This window comes from Labeo rohita, chromosome 7 (assembly GCF_022985175.1).
Source record: "Labeo rohita strain BAU-BD-2019 chromosome 7, IGBB_LRoh.1.0, whole genome shotgun sequence".
Taxonomy (NCBI): Eukaryota; Metazoa; Chordata; class Actinopteri; order Cypriniformes; family Cyprinidae; genus Labeo; species Labeo rohita.
In genome coordinates, this window is record NC_066875.1 from 42060650 (window position 1) to 42081124 (window position 20475).

General features: G+C 34.1%; 2 protein-coding genes across 3 annotated transcripts; one reads left to right on the top strand and one right to left on the bottom strand.

Moving 5' to 3' along the window:
* Positions 1-663: 663 nt before the first annotated feature.
* On the top strand, positions 664-14529 carry anpepla (alanyl (membrane) aminopeptidase-like a). 2 transcript variants are annotated; one of them, XM_051115998.1, is made up of 19 exons: positions 665-1508; positions 2097-2239; positions 3473-3612; positions 4056-4182; positions 4288-4442; positions 4552-4665; positions 6028-6171; positions 6260-6325; positions 6424-6489; positions 7797-7972; positions 8061-8268; positions 8515-8570; positions 8663-8810; positions 8903-8994; positions 9739-9849; positions 11418-11585; positions 12133-12273; positions 12351-12432; positions 14138-14529. In XM_051115998.1, exons 1-19 carry the CDS (start codon positions 904-906, stop codon positions 14288-14290), a joined length of 2895 nt encoding a protein of 964 aa, XP_050971955.1. In that variant the 5' UTR covers positions 665-903; the 3' UTR covers positions 14291-14529. The 2 variants fall into 2 exon arrangements, with proteins under 2 accessions (XP_050971956.1, XP_050971955.1); XM_051115999.1 differs by lacking the exon at positions 4552-4665 and having other exon boundaries at positions 664-1508.
* Positions 14530-17569: 3040 nt separating this feature from the next.
* Positions 17570-19016, bottom strand: mespaa (mesoderm posterior aa). Its single transcript, XM_051113699.1, has 2 exons — positions 18438-19016; positions 17570-17662 (listed from the first exon to the last, which is right to left on the bottom strand). Exons 1-2 carry the CDS (start codon positions 19014-19016, stop codon positions 17570-17572), a joined length of 672 nt encoding a protein of 223 aa, XP_050969656.1.
* Positions 19017-20475: the final 1459 nt, after the last annotated feature.

Below are 20475 nucleotides of genomic sequence, written 5' to 3' on the forward strand. Positions count from 1 at the left end.
AGTTTACGGATTACCCTTGTCGGATTGTTTGCCTGATTGGACTGACTTCTTGGTATTTGACCCACTGCCTGTGTTATCACCTTGCTGCTCGGATTACGTTTATGGTTTTGGACTGCTTTCCTGGTTATTGATCCTCTGCCTGTTTCATGTGTAAGTTTGCTGTTGTTTCCAATAAACTTCTGCATATGGATTTTAACGCCGCCTCAGCGTCCACGTTACAATTGTACAAACTGTTTTTGAGGCTTTCACTTTTTTTTTTACTGTACTTTTACTGTAATAAATAATTAAGTTGTAGAGACGTTTTGAAATCATCATTTCGAGTTGTGCAACTAGGTCTTTTTTTTTTTTTTTTTTTTAACTGTGCATCTTCCTCTTTTCTGAATGAGCTTATACAGAGTCATAATGACATGTTGAACCTGTAACTTCAGAACGATACAGTGTTGCTCGGAGCATGTAATTTTCCAGTGACATCCACTGTGATATCCACTGTCACAACCACATAAAAAATATTTGAAATATTAAGTTGGAACAGGCATAAAGCAATTTCAAGTCTCGAGAGTAATGTAATTACCCCGAAGCGATCGCTAATAAGCCCTGTGACCCAGTTTAACTTGGCAAACAAAACTCACATGCAGAGTCATGTCAAATGCAAAGAATAAAGACATATTTGCCATTGTTTTGTTTATTTAAAAATGAGAACTATGCAAATATTTGGAGCTTGAGCAACTGTTTTCCGCAGAAGTGGCATGGATACAACCACAGCATGATTCATCACAGTCACCACTATTTAATCACACATACTTCATGGCTGTCCGCATAGACTTGATCCTGTCCTGGCCCCATCATTAACTCCTGTATGTTTCCTCACAACATCTCCTGAGACTTCATTTTAACTCTGCGGTCATGGGGAAAGGTTTTTATATAAGTAAGCCTCTAGGGTTTGTGCTGTTTGGGTTGGGCATTGGGGCCGTGCTCACCATTTTTGCTTTGTCAGTGGTCTATGCGCAAGAGAAACGGAAAAACGAGGTAAATGCCGTAGTCGAGACCCGTACGCTGACGACTGCTGCACCCCACAGCACCTCGGCACCATCGGACGAGCCCTGGGACAAGTACAGACTGCCTGACACACTTCTTCCTGAATACTACAATGTGACGCTTTGGCCTCGCTTGGTGCTGGATGAGCAGGGCATGTACATTTTCACTGGGACATCTGGAGTTGCGTTCAAATGCGTGAAGGAGACCGACCTGATCATTATTCATTCCAACGAGCTCAACTTCACCTTGACCTCGGAGATGCACCATGCCAAGCTGACCGGTTTGAGAGGTACGAGCGCTCCGGCTGTACTGAAAACCTGGCTTCAAACACAAACACAATTCATGGTGATTCAGCTGAAGGAAAATCTACAAGTTGGAAAATCCTATTGGCTGTACGTGGAATTCCGTGGAGAGCTGTCAGATGATCTAGGAGGATTTTACAAAAGCGAATACACAGAGAAAGGTGTAAAAAAGTAAGACAAGTTGTATCTTTAAGTAGTGGTGACATTGCTTTGCTAAGAAAGGGTTGAAATTTTGTTTGTAATCAACATCAAAGTAAATGCTAATTAATTAATCATAAAATAAGCTTATAATAATAATTGTTTAAATATAAAGTCATTTACGAGCAAACAATATATAATTTTTATATAGCCCCACTAATTCAGTATTTAACTGAGAGAGGCTGACAGTTTGACAAACAATTTATGTCCATTATTTTTTTTTTAAATGACCTTTTTAACAACTTTTCCTATTTATAGTATTCTTATGAGGTAAAAGTATTTTAGGTCCTGTAAAAGTTACAATTGTGTATTACAATACATCACAAACCACTGCTTTATATTTTTTATAACTATTGAAATTTTTATATTTACTTTGATGTTGTCTATAACTGTCTGCTAAATGCATAAATGCGTAAATGTAAAATGTTAATTAATTACTAGGTGTAGTGAATGATTCCCATTAAATTACTCACTGAATTTTTATCAAAACATTGATGAAGACATCTGCAAGCTGAACTACTACTTCCTGTGCACTTAACTGAGATATCTTTATTTTGGCAGAGTTGTTGCCACAACTCAAATGCAGCCCACAGCCGCCCGGAATGCTTTCCCCTGCTTTGATGAGCCGTCAATGAAGGCCGTCTTTCACCTGACTCTCCTACACCCTCCTGGAACTGTGGCCCTCGCTAATGGCATGGAGCTGGGTAAGTGCTCACATCAATGACAAGCTGTTGAAAACATGAAAATATTTTGTTAGAAAATAGAAAAAGTTTAACTTGATAAACAAAGCCCTACATTATCCAAAGAGTTTTGATCATTCACATATTGTTTTTTTAAGGATGATTTGGTTTTGGTAATTAAGAAAATATTAAAGACATTTTTAAAATTGAAATAACTTGCTGAATTAATTATCATATAAATTACGAAAATTATATAAATTATGAAAGTATGAAAACCAGCATATGCTTCTGGATTGCATGCATATCTTATGATATGACTTCTAGTGTTTTTTTATTTAAAATCTACATGGGCTTTAAGACACACTGGCACATTCTGAGTCACAAATCTTTTGAAGATGAAGACACATTGGCATTCTGAAAGACTAAATTTAGACCTTACCAATTATGTCAGCTTGACTGAAGTTTTTCCAAAGTTGTGTAATTGTAGCCTTGATTGTTTGGTGGCTTATAACCTGCTCTTTAATCACTTATCGAGGCGACATTTTCCCCTGGGGTGTTATTCAAGCACTGACAAGATTTACATTTAACATTCCGAACAATTATTTTTAATGGTGATACCAGTTATTACAGATTAACTGATAACTGATATTTTGAATGAATATATATATATATATGTCTAGTGTAAAAATTTAAATTAATGTCAAAATTAAGAACAACAAAAGCTCCTTTAAATGCTTTTAAATTATTTTATCTGCAAACTGGTTTTGAAAATGACAATACTGATAACCATTAAAATGCTTAATATAAGCGGCCAGGCCAATAATCGGTCGACCCCTACTTTTTAACTTCGGTTTCCACAAAAATATTAAGCAGTAGAACTGTTTTTAGCCTTGATTATAATAATTATAATTATAATTATAATTATAATTATAATTATAATTATAATTATAATAATTTTCTTGAGCATCAAATTAAAATAATTTCTGAAAGATCAAGTAACAGTGAAGACTGGAACAATGATGCTGAAAATTCAGCATTTTAAAATATATTTAATTAGAAAACAGTTTAAATTGTAATAATATTTCCTAATATTACTGTATTTACTGTATTTTTAATCAAATAAATGGCATAATAGACTTAAAAAAATCAAAAAATTGTATAGACCCCAACTTTTGAACAGTAATACTGTATACTTCGTGGATTTATCTGTGGACACAATTTAATTCTTCATTCATGTCCTGACTTTCTCTTTTCTAGGCACTGAAAACATCACCATAGATAATCAAAAGGTTTTACGGACCACATTTGAGCCAACTGAAAAAATGTCAACATATCTGTTGGCTTTTGTCGTCAGTGAATTTACCAACATACGATCCCCACCAGAGGCCAATGTTTTGGTAGACAATCAAGATCTACTTACTTTCTTGCTCCCTTCTCTTCTCTTATCCACCTTTTTCTTCCCTGTACGAACAGGCACAGCTATTTGTAAATTTTATGGGTCAGGCTTCATGTCTCGTCTGCGTCCAGCTACTTTTAGCTGCACAAAACAGCTTGTTTTCCTGCTTGATATTGCAAATTGGTGTGTCTAACCATGTTATTTTAATGTATTATCTTAATTATGAGCACACTGGTTTGTAGTGCAAACAGTTTACTGCACATTGTAACACACTCTTCTAGTAATTTTCTTATAGCAGCTAACAAACCGAAAGTCTCATAGGCTTAATTCCGTGTTGAAGAAAAAGGTGGATACAGTATACGTATTTTAAATGCAGATAACAAATTAAAAATGGGTACACAGTATATTTTTTCACCAAATGCATGATTTTATATAATTTTTTAGATCAGAATCTGGGGACGTAGAGAAGCCATTGAAAGTGGACAGGGAGATTATGCTCTTAATGTGACCCTCCCTGTTTTGAAGTATTTAGAAAACTATTACAACACCACATACCCCCTATCCAAATCAGGTGAGAGTTTAAACATGCAAGTTCGTTTCAAACTTTATGTCTCAATCCATGAAAGCTGTGCCACTGGGAAGAGAAGCAGTCAGACTAATACTTTCCTATCTCTAGACCAAATCGCACTGCCTGATTTTGCTGCTGGAGCCATGGAAAACTGGGGTCTGATTACATACAGAGAGCTCTCGCTCTTCTACGATCCTAAAGTGTCCTCTACTGAAGATAAAGAATGGGTGGCCACTGTAATCACACATGAACTTGCACACATGGTATGAGAAGTACATTTCTGTTTCTTTCTCTCTCTCTCTCTCTAAAATTGGTGTTATGTAACTAATTTGAATGATGTAATTAATTTATGTGAGTCAAATTATCGGCTAGTGGTTTGGGAACCTTGTGACCATGAGATGGTGGAACGACCTGTGGCTCAATGAAGGTTTTGCAAGTTATGTTTCATATCTTGCAGCTGATTATGCTGAACCCACCTGGAATATTGTAAGTTTTAATTCACTATGTTCACCAAATATATGAAAATCATGTCTACCTTGCTGAAAAAAAAACAACAACAACAGACACCGTCACAAAATTTGTAATGATTTTACTGGTTCTAATAGGGCTTGTGTTGGTTTTAATAGAAACTGTAGTGGACCCTGTGGGTTTCTACTAGTAATATACGCCTTCTATTGGTGGCTTGTTAAAACCACTAAATCTTAATGGAATATGTCCCACACTACAGAAAATCATTTTTTAATGGTTGTGATGTTTTCTATTGTTTTCTACAACCACTGTAATGGTTTCTGTTGTTTATTTCAGCAGGGTATGTTCACAAAATTGTAGCAAACAATATAATAAACAATATTACACTAGAAATCAGAAGGCTGTAGACTTCAACTCCGTAATGCATCTAATGTTTACACAGATGACGTCACAGTGCGTTTGGTCATTTTCCGTTGCTTTTCATTCAGGTGACCAGTAAACGTGAACGCCGAAGAGTCCCTGTGTTTAACCTGCAGTTTAACTGTGTTTACTCAGATTTAAATCGGCCATGGACCGATTGAGTAGTGCATTAAAAATAATACCATTCAGGTGCATTCCGCCTGCTTGATATCCAACGAAAAACGTCCTATCCTTGCACTGTAAAAAACAATTTGTTGAGTTAACTTAAAATAATTTGTAACCTGGCTGCCTTAAAACTTTAAGTTCAGTCAACTCAAAAAAAGTTTATTCAACTTGAAATGTTAAATTATACTAAGTGACAACTTAGATATTTGAGTTAAATCAACTTAAAATTTTAAGGCAGCTGGGTTACTTACCCATCTGTTAAGTTTAGCAAACACAAATATCTAAGTTGTTACTTAGTCCAGCTTAACATTTCAAGTTGACTAAACTTATTTTAGTTGACTGAACTTAAAATTTTAAGGCAGCAGGGTAACAAATTATTTTAAGCTGACTCAACAAATTGTGTTTTTTTATTTTTTACAGTGTGCGCCCCGATAAGTCATGCAGACAGGGGTTGGTAAACTTCCGTTAAGTTGTTTCATTCATGAATCATACACTCAAAATATAAGACATCTTTTACTTACTAGCTAGATAGTAACGTCTTGTTTTTAAACGTCAGGGCTACTGCTACCAGGCGAACGTCACGTCACGTAATTAATATTCATAAGCAACGTGCAGCCGTTACTTGAAACTGACTACAAAAAGTATGTCTACATCAAGTATATGATCTTGATCTACATCAAGATATTTTATATAACTACTGATCTGTTAAGTATTATAAATATATATTCTAAAGTGTGGAGTGTTGTTAAAGCCACCTCTGAAGATACGACGAATTTGCTGTCTTTTTTCCTGAAGAAAGATCTGATGGTGCTGCAACAGGTTCAGAGGGCGTTCACCGTCGATGCTCTTGTTTCCTCCCACCCGCTTTCTTCGAAAGAGGATGAAGTCGTTACACCGGGTCAAATCGATGAGCTATTTGATACCATCACATATAGCAAGGTTTCTTTTATGTGCAAACTTAAAATAACACTATTAAGCAGTGTCAAATTGCAGTGTTTTATTTCATGCTAAATTGTTGTCGTTTCAGGGGGCTGCAGTATTGAGAATGCTGTCTGAGTTTCTGACAGAGCCTGTCTTTGCTAAAGGACTTCATGTATGTCTGAAGGGTTTGGGATTTTGAGATATTATGATTTATTTATGTAACTGGCTTTTTCTCAAAATAACATTATAACCTGTACATTATTTCCACAGAACTATTTGCATGAGTATGCATACAGCAACACTGTGTACACAGATCTTTGGGGAAAACTCCAGGAAGTAAGTTACAAAATTAATGCAGTAGAATTGTTAAATATTAGTTTAAGTGGGTTTGATTTTACAACAATATGTGACCCTGGACCACAAAACCAATCATAAGTAGCACGGGTATATTTGTAGCAATAGCTAACAATACATTGTATGGGTCAAAATTATCGTTTTTTTCTTTTATGCAAAAAATCATTAGGATTTTAAAGGAGAAGTCCACTTCCAAAACAAAGATTCACATATAATGTGCTCACTCCCTTGTCATCCAAGATGTTCATGTCTTTATTTCTTCAGTCTTAAAGAAATTGTTTTCAGCATTTTTCTCCATATAATGGACTGCTATGGTGCCCTGATTTTGAACTTCCAAAATGTGGCTTCAAGTGATCCCAAATGCGGCTGTAAATGATCCCAGCCGAGGAAGAAGGGTTTTATCTAGCGAAGCGATCTGTTATTTTCATTTAAAAAAATACAATTTAAATACTTTTTTTTATTCTCAAACGCTCGTCTTGCCTTTCTTTCCCTGAACTGTGTATTCTGGCTCAAGACAGTTAGGGTATGTTGAAAAACTCCAGTCGTATTTTTTCCCCTCAACTTCAAAAATCATTTCAAAATCACCCTACGTTGCTGCAGAAATACCGACCCAGTCTTTGCAAAGTAAACATGCAAAAAAAATCAAACACCCTTAACAAAAAAGGTAAAACAGTGATATAGGACAATTTTGAAGTTGAGGGAGAACATGAGATGGGAGTTTTTCAACATACCCTAACTGTCATGAACTGGAAAAAAACAGCCCAGGCAGAGTGAGACAAGACGAGCGTTTGACATTAAAAAGTATATAAATTGTACTATTTTTATGAAAATAACCAACTGTTGCACTATGCATTTAAACTGCATTTTGAAAGTTTGGCACCATATCAGTCCATTATATGGAGAAAAATGCTGAAATGAAATTTTCCTAAAAAAACATAATTTCTTTACGACTGAAGAAAGAAAGACATGAACATCTTGGATGACAAAGGGGTGAGTACATTATATGTGAATCTTTGTTTTGAAAGTGGACTTCCCCTTTAAAGATCATGTTACATGAAGATATTTTGTAAATTTCCTACTATAATTATAAAGCAAAACTTAATTTTTGATTAGTAGTATGCATTGCCAAGAACTTCATTTGGACAACTTTAAAAGCAATTTTCTCAATATTTAGATTTTTTTTGTACCCTCAGATTCAACTTTCAGATGATTTAGTAAATAAATTGACATTTATGACTGGTTTTGTGGTCCAGGGTCACATATTATATTTCATTATACCTCCTTTTCAGGCTGTAGATGCAGATTCAAGCATTCAGCTCCCAGCCTCAATAAATGAAATTATGAATCGCTGGATTCTTCAGATGGGTTTCCCTGTCGTAACTATTGACACTCAAACAGGAAGTATCTCTCAGCAGCACTTCCTGATACACCCAGAGGCAGTAATGGACAGGCCGTCTGGCTACAAGTATGTTTACACTGACAAATGTGGCAAGATTACATTAGAGTTCTGTACTTTTAAAGTGTACCGTGTGTTTCTTCAAAAATGTTTGCAGTTATGAATGGTTTGTGCCAATCACATGGATGAAGAGTGGCAATAACACGGGCCAGCACTGGCTGCTTAGTAAAACAGAATCATACAAGCCCATGAAGACAGATACTGACTGGATATTGGCCAACCTGAATGTCACGGGATACTACAGAGTTAATTATGATCCCCAGAACTGGGAACGTCTCCTCAAACAACTGACCTCAGATCATAAAGTAAGTATCTCATTATGTTTAATTTAAAAGAAGGAGCATCAAAGTAAATTAATAAATTCCAAATTGCAAAGTGCATATTAAAAATGACCCAAATTATATGGTTATATTATATAACAAAGCATTAATTGTTCTACTATATCATTTTAATGTTCTGAATTGTTCTAATATATAATTATATATTACTAGTAATTTAATATAATAAATAATGACATATGTAACATTTGTTTTTACTATCTTTTCACATAGGTTATTCCAGTTCTTAACAGGGGCCAGATCATCGATGATGCATTTAATTTGGCGAGGTGAGCTCTCTGCTGCAGATATTTCATCAGCGGACAAAATTATTTGGCTGTAAATATTAAAATAGCTGAAATATGAATCTGATTATTCATAGGGCAGAGATAATCAACATAACCTTAGCGCTGGGAACAACCAAGTATCTGTCTGAGGAGATGGAGTACATACCGTGGGAATCTGCCATAAGAAATTTGGAATATTTTTTCCTCATGTTTGAACGAACAGAAGTCTATGGACATTTGCAGGTATCTTTGTTTTCTTATTACAAAAAAAAAACATGTCTGGCACATACTGCATAGTCATTTTAACATTTATACATTTAATTAAAACTTTCCAGACTTATCTGCGGAGAAAGGTGCAGCCTCTTTTTGATCACTTCAAAGTTATTACATCAAACTGGACTCAGAAACCCTCAAGATTCATGGACCAGTAAATATATGATTATTTTGTTCACAGTTTATTAAATATTACTTTAGTAACACCACAGCGTGTCACCACAATCAGTTGTAACTTTAATTCTATAACCACAAACTTAAAGCTGTTACGAAGAATTTTAGGGGTCACATCGTGAGAAATCAAACTGTCTTGATTTTTGGATATTAAAGAGTTAACGTACTATAAAAACGTTCTCCCCAGTAAAAAAAAATATAGAACCGTTTATTAAAACTAGGCAACTCATTCTGTACTGGCGTCAGACAGATCGCAAGAAGAAAGAACCACCCATATATACGCATTAACATTACCACACTGAGGTAATGAGGAAATATATACTATTAAGAAACATAAGACAAATGTGGTAAATATGAATAGAAGTGTGGGGAAATCTGTCAGAGCTTGTGCAAACCCACACATAATTTTACACGCAAAGAGGATGTTTACATATTAGTCATATAGGCACAACCACAAGAACAGCTTATTTAATATGATCATAAAAAAATAAATTATTACAGTAATTACTTGTGCAAAAACTAAGTGGACCTCAGTAGAAAAAAACTAAAATATATGATATGACGCCTTTAAACTCTCTATAAAGTTACGTAATATATGAGAGTTTAAATCACTTCTGTTTTTGCATAAAAAATTAGTAATATAAATGACATTAACTGTGATGAAAGGGAATTTAAGGGAAGGTTCACTGAAATATCATATGGTTTGTGTGACTTCTGTTTATAGATACAATCAAGTAAACGCAATCACAATGGCCTGCAAAACTGGAGTGAAAGGATGTTCAGAGCTCACTAGAATGTGGTACAGACAATGGATGAAGAACCCTGGCAGCAACCCGTATGGAAACCGCTTCTCTCTGCCTGAAATCTGAATTAAGTTCATGCCAGTTTAGATCAGCTCTTTTTTATTCTGCTAATTCACCTGAATTTAGTTCAGTTCAGTGATTCAGTTCCAGTCTGAATTCAGTCCAAGCCAGTTCATCTCTCTCTAGGTCTATTCATACCACTTATTTTAGTTTAATTCAATGCAGTTTTAGGTCAGAATTCAGTTTAATTCAGTTCAGTTCACTTCTTTTCAGTCTGTTTATAGGAGCCAAGTTAATAATTTCCACTAGGAATTCAGTTCAAGCCAGTTTAGCTGTTGATTTTTACCTTAGTTCAGTTAATCAGTTTCCTTCTATTCAAGTCAGAATTCATTTCAAGTTAATTCAGTTCACTACGTTCTAGCTTCTTTTTATGTCTTTATGAGAGTTTAGTTTAGTTCCACTCCTAATCCTGTTCATCTTTTTTAGGTCTATCCATACCACTGATATTAGTTTAGTTCAGTTATTATATTTTATTCAGTTCAAATCAGAATGCAGTTCAGGCCAGTTCAGTTCACTTATTTATAGTTCTTTTTAATCTGGTAATGAGAGCTAAGCTCAATTTCTACTCAGAATACAGTTCAAGTCAGTTTAGCTCTTGATTTTTAGTTTAGTTCAGCTAATCAGTTTCCTTTAATTCAAGTCAGAATTCATTTCAGCTTATTTCAGTACACTTCTTTCTATTTTTTTATCTCTTTATGGGAGTTCAGTTCAGTTTCACTCTGAATCCAGTTCAAGCCAGTACTATTTATTTTAGTTCAGTTTAGTTAATATATTTTATTTAGTTAAGTTTACTTATTTCTAGTTCTTCTTTATCTGTTTATGGGAGTTTAATTCAGTTCCAGTCTGAATTCAATTCACTTGCTTTTAGTTTTTATATCAGCTAATCAGTTTCATTCAGTGCCATTCAAACCAGAATTCAGTTTAATTCAGTTCAGCTCACTTCTTTTTAGTTCTTTTCAGTCTGTTTATGGGAGCCAAGTTCAATTCATTTCCACTCAGAATTCATTTGAGGCCAGGTTAAGTTCTTGATTTTAGTTTAGTTTAGTTAATCAGTTTCTTTTAATTCAAGTCAGAATTCATTTCGACTTATTTCAGTTCATTTCTTTCTAGTTCTTTTTTATCTGTTGATGGGAGTTCAGTTTCACTTTGAATTCAGTTCAAGCCAGTTCAGCTTTTTACAGGTGTGTCCACACCATTGATTTTAGTTTATTTCAGTCAATATATTTTATTTTAGTCAGAACTCAGTTCGTGCCAGTTCAGTTCACTTATTTCTAGTTCTTTATGGGAGTTTAATTCAATTCACTTCCAGTATAGCTCTTTCTAAATCTACTGAAATCAGTGATTTTAGTTTAGTTCAGTTAATCGATTTAATTCAGTTAAATTCAGAATTCAGTTAAAGCCATCTCTGTTCTTTTAGTTCTGTTCGTTCAGATATTGTTCAGTTCAGTTCAAGCCAGTTCACTTTAGATCTTTGTGGTTTGGTTCAGTTCAGTGATTCAGTTCAGTTCTGTTTATTTCAATTTTATTTTTTCCACTCAAGAATTCCCCCAAATCTAAAGTTGACTGTGTACTGTAATGCCATCGCCGCTGGTGGTGTTGAGGAGTGGGATTTCGGATGGCAGATGTTCAAGAACACTACCATTGCTGCAGAGGCAGAGAAACTGGCATATGGTCTATCATGCACTAAAGAGCCCTGGCTGTTAAACAGGCAAGTCCTATATCCTGCATCTTAGAACATAAACTACCAAAAATGTAGGTTGTGCTCAGTAAAGATGGATTAAATTGATCAAAAGTGACAGCAAAAACATTTTATTTCAAATAAATGCTGTTCTTTTTAACTTACTGGTAATCAAGGAATATAAGTATCCAAAAATATTAAGCAGTACAACTGCTGTCAACATTAATAATAATAGTAGTTTTTTGAGCAGCAAATCATCATATTAGAATGCTTTCTGAAGGATCATGTGACTCTGAAGACAGGAGTAATGATGCTGAAAATTCATCTTTACATCACAGGAATAAATTGCATTTTAAAATATATTTGAATAGAAAACAGTTTTTTAAAATTGTAATAGTACTTCACAATGTTGATGTTTTCAATGTATTTTATGATCAAATAGATGAGGCTTTGGTGAGCACAAGAAACTTCTTTCAAAAAAATCTTACTGACCCAAACTTTTGAATGATGCTATACTATGCTATACTATATATGGAAGTCTGTTTATGATCATTTAATTGCTTTCTGTTTTCTAAAGGTATCTGGAATATACAATAGATCCAAACATGATCAGAAAGCAGGACGTTACCTACGCCATTGTATATATTGCAGGCAATGTAATTGGGCAGCCGTTGGTTTGGGATTTTGTCAGAGGCAACTGGGAACGTATAACTAAAGAGTAAGTACTGTGTTTCCTCCTTTCTTTCTTAAATCTATATTCATAATCTCTACTGACACTTTCTATCATCTCCGTAGTTTTGAAGACGGGTCCTTTTTTTTGGGAAGACTGATCCACGGCATCACAAAAAAGTTTTCCACAGAATTTGACTTGAAACAGGTTTGTGCTATTTAAATAAGAGCTTGTATTTGCAAACACAAAACAAATATTATTACAGTACTGTTTAAATGTCGAGGGTCTGTACTATTTTTCAAATGTTTCTTGAAAGTGCTCACCAAAAATGCATATAAAACAAAGTATTACGGTGAAATACTACTGCAATTAAGAAAAAACATTTTCCACTGTAATATATTTAAAAATGTAACTTATTCCTGTGACAGCAAAGCTCAAGTAGCATTTTTTATTATTATCAGTGTTTAAAACAGTTGTGCTGCTTAATATTTTTCTTTAAAGCATTAGACATTTTTTCCCAGGATTCTTTGTTGAATACAAGGTCAAAATAGAACGTCTTCATAACATTGAAATGTCTTTACTGTCACTTTTGATCAATTTGATGCATCTTTGCTGAATAAATGCATCAGTTTCATTCAATTATGAATTTCTAAAAATTCTTACTGACCTCAGACTTTTAAACAGCAGTATATATGTAATATTTTATATTAATAACTTATTAATAATATTAATGATATGTTGTGATGCTATATTCTTTCTTTTTTTTTTCTTGAGATGTGTGGTACACTGTTAAAAGTTTTTACCAGTTTCAACTTAAAAACTTAAGTTCAGCAGCTGCTTTAAAATTTTAAGTTAGATTAACTTAAAACTACAAGTCATTTCAACTCACTACAATAAAGTGAGATAAAATGACTTAATAAGTGAATAAAAAAAAATTCAAGCCCCACCCCCGCATTTACACATAAACATAAACACAACTTCAGAAGGATTTATTTGAAACGTAATAATTCAAATTCAGTGTGTGACAACTTACTGAAAAAAAATAAAAGAACAAGGAACTAGTCACTTTTAGAGTAGAAACATTAAAAGTAAAGCATGCAGCTTTACTATGTACTATTTTTTGTACTATGTAACAGCATTCATTGTTTTTTAAACAGATTTTCTCATATTTTCTTCTCTTTGTTGTAGTTGCGATCTTTGAAGTAGATTCATCATCTACTTTACGTTTACCTGGCACTTGTTGTCTTTTCAAAAACTTGTCCATGCTTACAGCAGAACTACTATGCGTCATTCATTCATAATTTTACTCGCAGCAAACCGCAGTTTTCATTTCTGATATCAATTGCACCATCTAGTGGTCTGTTATTTTAGGACAAAAACTGCTACAACTGATAACAGACAGCTGCAGCGGGTACTACAAGTCGTCTTGAGGTAATAAAATATGATGAAATTCATATTTTGTGTTAAATTATTTACATATGTGGAAAGTAGCCATATAGTAAGTAAGATAATTTCACAGTGGGGTCTTGCATCACCCTAAAAATGTTTCTTTTTACATTCATAGAGCGGAATATTGAGCAGAGCGTCACACATCGAGTGGTGTGCACTGAATACTGCCGGACTGCGCGGTAGATACTTTCGGCCGTTTATCTCTTTCGAATTTCTATAAAAATCAGCTGTACACTAGCCTTGCCACCCCCCCCCAGGGGTCGCGCCCCCCAGTTTGGGAACCACTGATTAAACTTATTAGTTGAAATTACTTGTACTTTTAAGTTGATTTAACTTAAAATTTTAAGTACTTAAGTTTTTACGTTGAAACTGGTGAACATTTTTACAGTGACATGACGTATTGAAAAAATGGAAATGTGAAACTTATCCCTTTCTCTCTCTCTGTTTCTTTGACAAATTGCAGTTACAACAATTTAAAGAGGAATTTGAAGCAAGCAGTTTAAATTTTGGTATTCAGGCAATAGAGCAGGCCATTGAACAGACAAAAGCCAACAGTAAATGGATGTCTGAAAACAAAGCGCAGCTGATGAACTGGCTGATTGAACAAACAGCCTAAACACACTCTCATTATGAATGTTTCTGTATAATATTTTCATACTTACATGAGTATTATATAATTTTTTTTTAAAATACAGACATTTTCTACACAAGTTTGATTATCAGCTGTACTGTGCCTTTGATTATTAAATTAAATCACTCAAATATTTTGCAGTATTTTATGTAGTTGTTTATAATTCTGATGTCAGTCTATATATTTGTATGTATTTAAATATTTTGCAATAAACATGAAATACATTGTATCATTATAACCACCAGTTTTATATTGTACTGTCATTTCTTCATTTATGATTTATTGTAATTTCTTCATAGAATGCGTAGTCTCATTGCCTTTCAAAAGACCATTTTTCTTTTTATGAAAGTCAACCTCAAATCAAAAAGTTTAGTTAAAGGATTAGTTTGCTTCCAGAACAAAAATGTACAGATAATTTACTCACCCCCTTGTCATCCAAGATGTTCGTGCCTTTCTTTGTTCAGTCGTAAAGAAAGTATGTTTCTCGAGGAAAACATTCCCAAATTTTTCTCCATATAGTGGACTTCAGTGGTGTCTGTGAGTTTAAACTTCCAAAATACAGTTTAAATGCAGCTTCAAAGGGCTCTAAACAATCCCAGCCAAGGAAGAAGGGTCTTATCTAGTAAAACGATTGTTTATTTTCCAAAAAAAAAAGTACAATTATATACTTTTAACCTCAAATGCTCATTTTATCTATTCTCTTGTATACAAACTCTGTGTAATCCGGGTCAGTACAGTTAGGGAATGTCGAAAATCTCCCATCTCATTTTCTCCTCCAACATTAAAATCGTCCTACGTTGCTGTTTTACCTTTTTTGTAAAGGGAATTTGATCTTTGCTGTTTTCCCCAAGAAACACAATTTCTTTATGACTGAAGAAAGAAAGACAAACATCTTGGAAGACGAAGGGGTGAGTGCATTCTCTGTAAATTTTTGTTCTGGAACTGGACTTCTTCTTTAACTTAATTGTTTTTGAACTACCTATGGAGGAAATGAATGGGAAAAATATATTTTGCACATACTGCTTATGAATGATAAACTAATGGCATCCAGATTGGAATGGACAGGATAAGATGTAACAGCACAATACAGGATGTTCTGTTTTTGTAACTAGATGAACGTGGTTAATTCTTCAGTGTCATTAGGGACAGAGGAAGTAGACAAGACTGCACAAATGGGAGGAAGGGAGGGTGAGGAAGTGATTCATTATTATAGTGTCCGAAAGCAGCTGCTGACTTGTCACCTTTAAGACTCTTTACTACGACTTTTACCACATATAAATGGACACTGAAGAACAGCTGTCACTTACGTCACTAATGGTGCTATTAATATCTTTAATTAAGTCACAGCAAGTTTTTTTGTTGTAATTGCAGTTGTGCAATCTGACATGGATGATACATCAGGAGATTCTCATTGTGTCATCTTGTTGCTGCCATCAAGGATACTTAATGCAATAGCTCTCCCAAAATGCAATATTTGATAAAAATTTACTCACCTGCAGGCCATCTATGATGTAGATGAGTTTGGAAAGTTCAGATTTGGAGAAATTTGGCATTGCATCACTTGCTCACCAATGGATCCTCCAGAGTGAATGGATGCTGTCAGAATGAAAGAAGCGTCATTATTGATTATGGACTCTGACAGCACCCATTCACTGCAGAGATTCTGTTGGTGTGCAAGTGACGTAATGCTAAATTTCTTCAAATCTGTTCTGATGATAAAACAAACTCATCCAAATCTTAAATCGCCTGATGAATTTTTCAGCAATTTTTCATTTTTGGGTGAACTATGCCTTTAAGAGAATTTAAGATTAGGAAACCCGTTTATCTTTTTGGCTTGAAAGAGGCATCAGGCCTTGCATTTCAGAAGAAGATCCCCACAGAGCTTTGTTTACAGTCTGAGGGGTATTAAAGGATCTCACCTGTGAGAGTTAGTTTACTATCCTGCCCACATTAATGCTCGCTCTGCAGGGGTGTTTCCTTAAACGTGTGAATTACAACGTGGAATGACCATCACAGCTGTCTCTCATTAGGATGCTGCTTAAAGGAGAAGTTCACTTCCAGAACAGAGATTTACAGATAATTTACTCATGCAAGATGTTCATGTCTTTCTTTCTTCAGTCGTAAAGAAATTTTGTTTCTTGAGGAAAACATTTCAGGAATCATCTCTATATAGTGGACTTCAATGGTGCCCTCAAGTTTGAACTTCCAAAATGCAGTTTAAATGCAGCTTCAAATGGCTCTAAACGATCCCAGCTGAGAAATAAGGGTCTTATCTAGCAAAACAATCATCATTTTCAAAACAAATTGACAATTTATATACTTTTTAACCTCAAACGCTCTTCTGTTCTCTGCATTGCGCATGCGAACTCTGTGTAATCGGGGTCAGTACAGTTAGGGTATGTCAAAAAACATCTCGTTTTCTTCTCCAACTTCAAAATCATCCTAAATCGCTATTTTACCTGTTTTGTAAAGGGCGTTTGATCTTCTTTGCATGCTCACTTTGTAAACACTGGGTCAGTACTTCTGCAGTGATGTAGGATGATTTTGAAGTTGGGGAAGAAAACGAGATGGGAGTTTTTTTGACATACCCTAACTGTCTTGAACCGGAAAAAAACAGTTCACGCAGACATAGACAAGGCAAGATAAGCGTTTGAGGGTAAAAAGTATATAAATTGTCAATTTGTTTAGAAAATGGTCGATCGTTTTGCTAGATAAGACCCTTCTTCCTCGGCTGGGATCATTTAGAGCCATTTGAAGCTACATTTAAACTGCATTTTGGACATTCATACTTGGGGCCACCATTTAAGTCCAATTTATGGAGATAATTTCTGAAATGTTTTCCTCAATAAACATAATTTCTTGAGGAATTTCTTGACATGAACATCTTGAATGGCAATGGGTGAATAAATTATCTTACAAATAATTTATTACAAATAATACATTATTTGTAAATTTTTGTTCTGGAAGTGAACTTCTCCTTTAAGTGGATCTGCTTTACGATGTACATTGTTTAAAAGGCATCATAGTGAAATCATTTATATGTAAAATTAAAAACAACTCACAAAAGGAGCGTAGAAGTAATGTTTCAAGGTTTTATTTGCCAGAACATTTACAATTAATAAATATTAATATATTTTTAAAAATAGAAAAATATAAATAACTATACAAAATATTTACAAATATAAAGTCTTTCATTTTCATTATCGTACAAACATTGTGCAAATTAATATTTGCATTCACATTGTGCATTTCAGTCCATTTTGATCAGTACTGTCCGTGGAAGAAATTGTGTTGCTCGAGAAGCCAAAAATCCTGAGCTGGGAATGAAAGGAAATCGCCTTCAACTGGATTCTGAGTCTGGAAAAATAAAACAGAGATCAAATTAAGCATTGAGCATTTTTTTAAATTTAATTTCATTTTTAAATACAAAGAATTGAATCATAATTATTAAAAATTATTTTCTAAATAAATATAAAACCAGGTTATTATAGTTAACTAAATCTAAAACTGTTAAACTATAAAAATGCTTTAAATAAAATAAAAAGCTAACTAACTAAATAAAATAACTCATATAGAATCAATAAAAAAAAATAATAAATGAAAATATAGAAATATAAATTATACTAGTATCTCAGTTATACTTTAAAAAAATATTGCATGTAAAGTCTAAATTTACCACGTATTTAAATATTTGTGACCCGGGACCCTGAAACCAGTCGTAAGGGTACATTTTTTGAATCTGAGATTTACACATAATCTGAAAGCCGAATAAATAAGCTTTTCATTGACATTTTGGTTTGTTAGGATAGGACAATATTTGGCAAAGATAAAACTTTTTGAAAATCTGGAATCTGAGGATGCAAAAAAAAAAAAAAAAAAAAAATTTAATATTGAGAAAATCTCCTTTACATTTTATTAACTGTTTTGATATTTACGCTAGGAATTTTACAAAATATCTTCATGGAAAATGATCTTTACTTAATATCCTAATGATTTTAGCATAAAAGAAAAATAGATATTTTTGGCTATTGCTACAAATATACCCATGCTACTTAAGACTGGTTTTGTGGTCCAGGCTTACATTTAATACTAAGTATTGATTAAAATAGTATATGAATAGTGTTGAACATACCTGATAACAGGTCATAGATGGGAACTGCTGAGCTGGTAAAATTTGAGTAACCGAAGGAGTCGCAGTGAAGCCGTCAAAGGCGGCTGATGCGGTGCTGACCTCGGCCTGAGCTCCACGCTTCGCCTCGTCTTCACCGAGTTCGAGCTGAGCTGACAAGCAGGAGATGTACTGGATAGTGAGCCTCAGCGTCTCGATCTTGGTCAACGTTTTTCCAACAGGAGCCACTGATGCAGGCAGGTACGCTCTGAGGTGATGCAGAGCTTTGGTCAGATCCCTCATCCTCAGCTTCTCCCGTTCACTTGCGGTTTGCCGTTTCACTCCAGGGAACTTTGACCTTGGCCGTCCGGTTCTCTTGGCTTGCTGAACCTTGTTCTTCTCCTGGTGTGGATAGATCTGCGGTATGTCCTGTCCCGGAGGAGAGAAGCCGCAGGAGTCTACGGACGAAGTTGGAGACAGGCTGCTGCAGGCGCTGTAGTAGCCCGCATCTGATACGGCGTAGCTCTGATCTAGAAGGTTCTCACAGTTGAACAGGAAAGCACCGCTGTCTTGGAGCTGAAGGGAAGAGCTGGAGATATCCATGGCTGTTGAGTTGAGAAGGTCTCTGCTGAATGAGGTTGTGGTTGCTGGTGAACCACGTTGCTCCTGTATATATCCTCTGAGAGGTGCGAGTTGGCACCTCAGAGGATCCCGGTCAGTACTTGAGAGGAGAAGTGACACCAGAAGTAGGGGGTGTGTGGGAAAGAGCAGCTTCTCCTGCCTCAGATTTGAGGTGTGAGGAGCAGAGACAGCATGTGCACACAACCCTTGCAAGAGACCACAAAATTATGGGTATATGTGACCCTGGACTACAAAAGCATGGGCATATTTGTAGCAATAGCCAAAAACACATTGTATTGGTCAACATTTATCAATTTTACTTTTATGACAAAAATCATTAAGATATTAAGTAAAGATCATGTTCCATGAAGATATGTTGTAAATTTCCCACCGTAAGTATATCAAAACTTAATTTTTGATTAGTAATATGCACTGCTAAGAACTTCATTTGGACAACCTTAGAGGCGATTTTCTCAATATTTTGATGAAAGCTTATTTATTCGGATTTCAGATGATATATAAATCCTGATTTCAAAAAATTGACCCTTATGACTGGTTTTGTGGTCCATGGTCACGTATGCATATATATAGTATTAAAATACTGTACTAAATTTGAAGAGCAATTACTAAATAAAAAAAAAAAAAAAAAATGCATGTATACTTTTTAAAATTAATTTACATGCTTGACATACTCTATTGTACAGTATAAGTAGGTACTGAATATGATTTTTTTTTCATATGTATGTTTTTTAAAAGTAGCTTGTTAATTTAATTTTAATTGAATTTTATTTTAAGTTGGGCGTTTGATTGAAGTGGGAACAATATTTATTCATTATTCTCCTGTATTTTACCCTATTATTATTCAAAAAGTTCAACAAAGAAATTAAGTCAAAAAAAAAGTGAAAAGAGAGCTACAATATGGTTAAAAATCAACTAATAAATTTATGTTAAAAATAGTACAAAAAAAGTTGTGTGTATAAATATATATATATAAAATTAAAAATGTCATTAAAAAGTATATTTAAAAACTTTAATGCTAGGTGGGATTCATTGCGATTATTTTCAGAAAAAAAATTGTGATTATTTATTTTAAAATGTAATTTATTCCTGTGTTGGCAAAGCTGAATTTTCAGCATCATTAGCCCAGAAATTGAATTCATTTGAATCATTTGTTTTTTAATAATGGTTTTCTATTTTAACATAAAAAATATATAGAGATATTTTACTTAAAAACAGCACAAATAAAGCAAAACTATTTATGTGGATGTGAGCAATGTTTGTATGTACCTTTGATGGAAATTTGTATTTTAATCTTATGACTTGGTAGTAAAAATAAAATAAAATAAAATAAAATAAAATAAAATAAAATAAAATAAAATAATAAAATAAGACAAAATAAAATGACATTTTTAACACTGTTAAACTTATAAAATAAATTAAA